This window comes from Arachis ipaensis, chromosome B08 (genome assembly GCF_000816755.2).
Source record: "Arachis ipaensis cultivar K30076 chromosome B08, Araip1.1, whole genome shotgun sequence".
Lineage (NCBI taxonomy): Eukaryota > Viridiplantae > Streptophyta > Magnoliopsida > Fabales > Fabaceae > Arachis > Arachis ipaensis.
In genome coordinates this window covers 8,906,982-8,913,372 of record NC_029792.2, presented here as the reverse complement: position 1 = coordinate 8,913,372, position 6,391 = coordinate 8,906,982, and the positions used below count along the sequence as shown (strand labels likewise).

At 39.3% G+C, this 6,391-nt stretch overlaps 1 protein-coding gene across 1 annotated transcript; it reads right to left on the bottom strand.

Annotated features, from left to right (window-relative positions):
• Positions 3,258-4,299, bottom strand: LOC107610466. The gene is made up of 2 exons (XM_016312516.1): positions 3,428-4,299; positions 3,258-3,330 (listed from the first exon to the last, which is right to left on the bottom strand). The coding sequence occupies exons 1-2, from the start codon at positions 4,297-4,299 to the stop codon at positions 3,258-3,260; spliced, it is 945 nt and encodes a 314-aa protein (XP_016168002.1).

Sequence of the window (6,391 nt, the reverse complement as noted above, 5' to 3'; positions counted from 1 at the left end):
TATTTCCCTCCTTCTTTCTTTCTCTTTTTCTCTGTGGATGTGGTTGTTTTCTTTCTTTGTCAAACAAAATACTAAACCGTAACATACCAAGATAATTTCATCATTGTATAACTCAACCTAAATCGTGGTAATCACTTGGGTAATTAATTTTTCATTCCACCGGTAAATCACGACACGTTTAGGGTGTGTTTAGTTTGTATTTTTATTTTTTGTTTATATTTGATATTTTTTGTTTTTTGAATGTTATAAAAAAAATAATAAAAATAGTAAAATTTTATTTTTTATTTTTATCTCTTTTTTTTGTAATTTTTAAAAATAAAAAATATTAAAAATAAAAATACAAACTAAATGTATGTCGAGTTTTATAAAATCCACTACTTCTACTACTAAATCGTAGCTTTGCTTAGGGTTTTATGGTTGTCTACCTCCCCTACTAAATCGTGGATTGGACCAGGTTTTTGGACCGTCTATTTAGTTAGTAAATTATAGAATTTAGTTGAATTTTAGGACTTTTAAAGACACACTAAATCGTGAGACTACTTAAGATATTAGATATACATTAAAACAATTTAGTAGTGCATTAAATAAAGAAAAAAAAATCCAACTTAATAATTAAACCACGTTCATTTCAATATGTCCTGAATGTCCCAAACTGAAAATTGCAACGTCAAAGTCCCAATATTAATTTCTATATAAATTGAATTGAGTGAATTTGATTTAGCCTAACACGTAGTAAATCAAATCCAGTTGATTCGAATTAAGTGAAAAAAGAATTTGAATGCAAATCGAATTACATTTGTGGTAAAAAAAATTGAATAAATCGAATTTAGTAAATTCGATTTCAGAAAACATGTAAATCGAATTAACACGATTCGATTTAGCCAACGAATTTCAAAACCAACATAAATCGAAACCATTTGATTCGATTTGATGGTTTTGTAAATCGAACTTACTTGTTTCGATTTACATGCATTTGGCGTTGAGCATAATTCGAATAAAATTGATTCGAATTCCTTGGTTGTTCGCTATATAAACAAACCGAAATCACTTGATTCGAACTCAGAAACCTCATACCCCACCACCCAATTCTGAGATTCTCTGAAAGCAACTCGGGAACAACCGAATCTGCATGCATGGAGGACAATCTAAATCGTCTGTATCGACTGGATGGAGTCACGCATATTGCTGGAGCCGTCCACCTCGAGGTTAGTGTTTTTTAATATTTAATTTATTTTTAAATAAATTAGTAGTTAGTTAGAAGTTAGAACTGTTAGTGTGGGATTTTTAAAATAAATTCAGAAATAGATATTTGAATTTAGTCCATGTCAGACTTAGTGAGTCATTAACTATAGAATAGGGTTAGCTGTAGAGTAATGAACAGGGTTAAGTACTGGTTTTTATGTTTGTTAATAAAAAGAACATGTTTTTATCATATTAGTAATTTTTTTGTTAATACGAAGAATTGGATCGTGAGTAATGTAGTGGTTAGCGTTTCTATCTATAAAAGATTGGTAGGGATTCATTGTAAAAATATTTGCAAAGTGATGGCATGCAATGTTGAGGTAACTAGAAATTTTGATGCATTGAGAGGTTTTTTGTGACGAATGTGAGTAGTCATCTTCTATTCTTATGCAGCCCCATCAATGCATCAACAGCATGAGACGACAGCACGGTATGATGTTGGATGATAGGATTGTTCCTTACTTGCAGATGGCTGGTCTATACCATCTTGCAAGATTGAACGAGAGTTGGTTTCGGTTGAACGAGCCGTTGGTCAGCGCCTTCGTAGAAAGATGGCGCCCTGAGACGCATACATTCCACATGCCATTTTGGGAGTGCACGATAACCCTACAAGATGTAGCGTACCACCTTGGTCTCCCGATTGACGATTAGTATGTTAGCGGATGCCTGACAAACTTTTCACGATTTATAAAGGGTGGCCGACCACCATGGGTGTGGTTTGAGGAGCTGCTCGGGGTATTGCCTCCTGCGAACTGCATCGACAAGTTCACAGTGAAGTGAACATGGTTTGAGGAGACATTTAGTGAGCTTCCACAGGGGGCAGATGACGAGACGGTTAAGAGGTATGCCCGTGCGTACATCATGATGCTCATATCGACGTAGCTCTTTGGGGACAAGTCAGGTACCCGCCTCCACATCCGATGGCTGCCGTACGTCGCGAGGTTGGAGGGCATGGGTCAGTATAGTTGGGGTTCTACTGCGTTGTCATGGCTATACAGGTGCATGTGCCGTGTGGCAAACAGAAATGTCGTCAAGTTGGCTAGTCCACTGCAGCTTCTACAGTCGTGGATCTTTTGGAGGTTCCCTGGATTCCGGCCAGACGGATATGATGTTTTCCATTGGCCGTTGGCCTCAAGGTAGTCTCTATTTAGCCATGCGAACTATTTTCCATTTTTTAGCATTTAAAATTATTGTTAACTAAATGTTGTGGTTATCAGATGGGGAGGTTATCAGCCGAGATTGAATGACAAAGGGCCTCGTGTCGCGATTTGGAGACTGAGGATTGATTTTCTCCAGCTGGGGGATGTGTGTATTTCCATGTTCATGTTGTATTTGTAGATTTATTAGTCTATGTTGACTAACAATTTGAACTTGAATGCGCAGTTTCTATGGATGCCATATAACCTGGCGGAGGTCGTGCAGGCGGTACACCCCGAGATCTTAGAGCAACGCCATATGACTTTGTGGAGGGCTGCGACAGCGTTGATCTATTTCGCTGCCATTGAGTGGCATCCGATAGATCGGGTTCTTCCTCAGTTTGGTGGGGTTCAGGGTCGGCCACGTGTTGCCCTAAACATAGATTTTCTAATGTCAAAGGATGGGAGGGGCGGAGATCGTTGGTTTCCGTTGACACTGCAGAGTTGGCACATTCATTGGTCCGACAGGGCGCAGCACGTGTTACAGTTTGATATCGTACCTGATACAGGGCCTTCTCATGAGTACCTTGATTGGTGGTATCAGCACGGCAGGAGGTTTTTATCGCCTGAGCTCATCCTAGGTGACCCTAGGGCAGCTGCGATACCAGCTCAGGCGATTGAGCGAGGCCCCGGACGAGTCCTGGTCATGGACCAGCTGCCTGATGTTCCGGACAACCGTAGGGTCGCTAGGAGGCAACGTGTTGGGACTCAATCTAGCCAGCGTGAGTGGATTTGGCTGGAGGAGGCCATTGATATCATGGAGGGGAGGGGACGTGGGAGGCGAGGTGGGAAGGGTCGTGGATGAGGTGGAGTCAGAGGTCATGGACGAGGCCGTGCCCGACGTGGCATATGCACAGCATGACCACGCATGTCGGCATGGATAATGAAGTGCCTGGAAATAACCACAATCACATGTCTGGTCCTTGAGGGATACTCTGTATGAGCCAAGTGAAAAGCTCCCTGTCGGAGTGGTCTCAGCCACCGTAAACTTTGAGTTGTCCCTGTCGTACTGCATCACAGTGAAGCACCTTGAGGCCTTCAGGTTGGCCTCGATCGCCTTAAGCTGATGCTGACTGAACTGCTGCCCAGTGCCTAACTGTGCCTCGGGCGCTTTTCCCTTACGAACGAATAGCTCGGCCAACCGCCCATATGTGGCTTTCACCAATGCACACACCGGAAGGTTCCTAACACCCTTTAGGATCGAGTTCACACACTCAGATATGTTTGTAGTCATGTGCCCAAATCTACGGCCTTCATCCCGATGTTGAGTCCAATGTGCATACTCAATTCGATTAGCCCAATCGCACATCGTAGGATTAAACGTTCTCAGGATGTCAAACCAGTATTGAAATTCGACCTCTGTCTTTGCATATGCAGCATTCACTAACAGCCTCCTTGCATCCTTCCCCTTGAAAGTCAGGGCAAAATTAGCCGCCACGTGACGGATGCAGAACGCCCTATATGCAGTAGGCGGAAGCCATCCCCCATCAGGAGCCTCCAACGCAGCCTTTATCCCATTGTGCCTATCTGATATGACAAGTATACCCGGTTGAGGCGTCACATGAGCTCGAAGGTGGGATAGAAAGAATGACCACGACTCCGCATTTTCACCTTCCACAAGTGCAAAAGCAATAGGGATGATGTTGGAGTTGCCATCCTGTGCAATCGCGATAAGCAGTGTACTACCGTATTTTTCGTATAGGTGGGTCCAATCCACACTAACCAACGGCTTGCAATGTCGAAATGCCTCAACACATGGTGGAAATGTCCAAAACAAGTGATGGAAATAAGCTGTAGAATCATCCAATTGCCCACCTACTCGAACAGGACTCGTCCTCAACACAGGTACACTACCCGACATAGTGATTTGCAAGCCCAATAACCATCGTGGCAACTCATTATACGAATCTTCCCAGTCTCCGTAAATTTGTGCCACAACCTTCTGTTTGGCCATCCAAACCCTCCTATACGTCGGTCTAAACCCGAAGTGTGCTTACGGGGCATTCTGCAGTACCTTAATCAACAGGCAATGCACTAGAGCTGGCTAGATGTCTTGTGGAGTGCATATTCCTGTTCGAGCCTCCAGAACTAGATGCCACATCCACCAGTTTCGCCAACAACTCCGGAGTCCTCACCTCAGGAAAATGACGGCGACAATGAAACATCACCTGCAAATCTTCGTCACTGCTAATAATGAATGAATCATACTTTACGTCATCGCGTAACACGAAAATCAGAATTCGATAGAACAACTTCTCCACCCGTTTCACGCCATGCAGTCCTAGTCTCTGGAGTATAGTATTCTTAAACTCAGCGAAACTTGTCGAAGGTTTGAGAAAAACGCTCAGCGGGTCCTTGCCAATGAACTTAATTCCTGATCGCGTTTTCTTCTTAATGGACCCTCTATAGTGCACGAGAGCTACAAAACTCTCATCACTAGCCATTGTGAATCTCACTCTTCTACAAAATTTCGTATAGCAACTCGTTTTTATGTACCTCCTTGGTTTGTAAAATCGAAACATTTAAATTCAATTTACTCTAACGTTGGTTGCATGTGTAAATCGAATTTAATTCATTCAATTTACGTTCATTCATAAATCGAATCTACGTTCATCTCTAAATCGAATTGATTTGATTCGATTTTAATTGAACTTCGTTTATTATCTAATTCGAATCATTTAGATTCGATTTACTATCTGTTTCACTAAATCAAATTTATTTAATTCGATTTATATAGAAACGCGATTTGGGACTTTGACGTTGTAATTTTCGGTTTAAAACATTTAGGACATCTTAAAATGAACGTGGTTTAATCAAGTCATTTGTTCTTATTCTAATTTCTTTATTTTACCTTACAATATTATATTATTTTATCAAATTTTACTTAACAATATTAAGAGGTACGTGTTAGATCTAGCCAACAATAAAGTATGTAGATTGATTGATAGGTATGTTCGATTGGTATCATGTAAAAGCAATATAATGTGCGAAGGGAATACGTTAATTAGGCAATTTATTATAAGTTCAACTTAACACTCAACGTGTAAACATTTAATTTTCCTATTTATTTGGACAAATATGTTCTAACCCATTCACATTATTGGAAGATCAAAAATCAAATAAAAGATGCAACTATTTTTATACGAGTCACGTTATGTATAAAAAATATTAGTGATCTAAATTTTTTCTGAATACTATACTAATTAACTAAATATGCTATCTCCTTTCCTTATAAAAAAATGGGAGAACAAAAATAAAATTCTGATTATATATTAGTGATCTAAATTTTTTCTGTTTATATATTTTGCTAAAGTGAAGTATTATTATGATATTAGAAAACAATATACGGTCCCTTCTTATGCAAATGTATACCCAAAGAATATTAACATAAGCGAGTAAATAATAGTGTCTTCTTAGTAGGGGTGTTCATGGATCCGATCCGATTCGCATATCTGCGGTATTTATCTAAATTCGATCCGAAAATTGTGAAGATCAGATCGAATTGCAGATTTTGTGTTGGTATCCGCATATCCGATCCATATATCCGCGTATCCAGAAAAATAAAGAAATAAATAAATAAATATTCTTTTTATGTTTTATTTCAACTAATAATTATCATATATGTTGTATTATTCTAATTTATTAATCAAGAAAAGTATGTTTAATATTATTTTAAGAGTAAACATATTCAAAAAAATAGAAAAAATGAATTTTATTGATATTTTTTTTAATAAAAATAAGCTTTTAAAAATATTTTTGTGTTTTGTGGATATATCCGATATCCGATCCGATCTGATCCGCAAATATGCGGATCGGATCGGATCCAACTTTAAAATCTGCGGATATTGGATTCGATTCGATAATTTTAGTGCGGATCGAATCGAAATTTTAGCCATATCCAATCCGATCTGATCCGCGTGCAACCGTACTTCTTAGAAGAGCTGAGCTAGGGT

What these genes read in the sequence shown, in the direction of transcription:
- LOC107610466 (XM_016312516.1), bottom strand. Translation starts at nt 4,299, where the DNA reads ATGTCGGGTAGTGTACCTGTGTTGAGGACGAGTCCTGTTCGAGTAGGT. An exon ending in TACGACAGGGACAACTCAAA is followed by an intron (nt 3,331 to 3,427) that starts GTTTACGGTGGC and finishes GGTTATTTCCAG; the next exon opens with GCACTTCATTATCCATGCCG.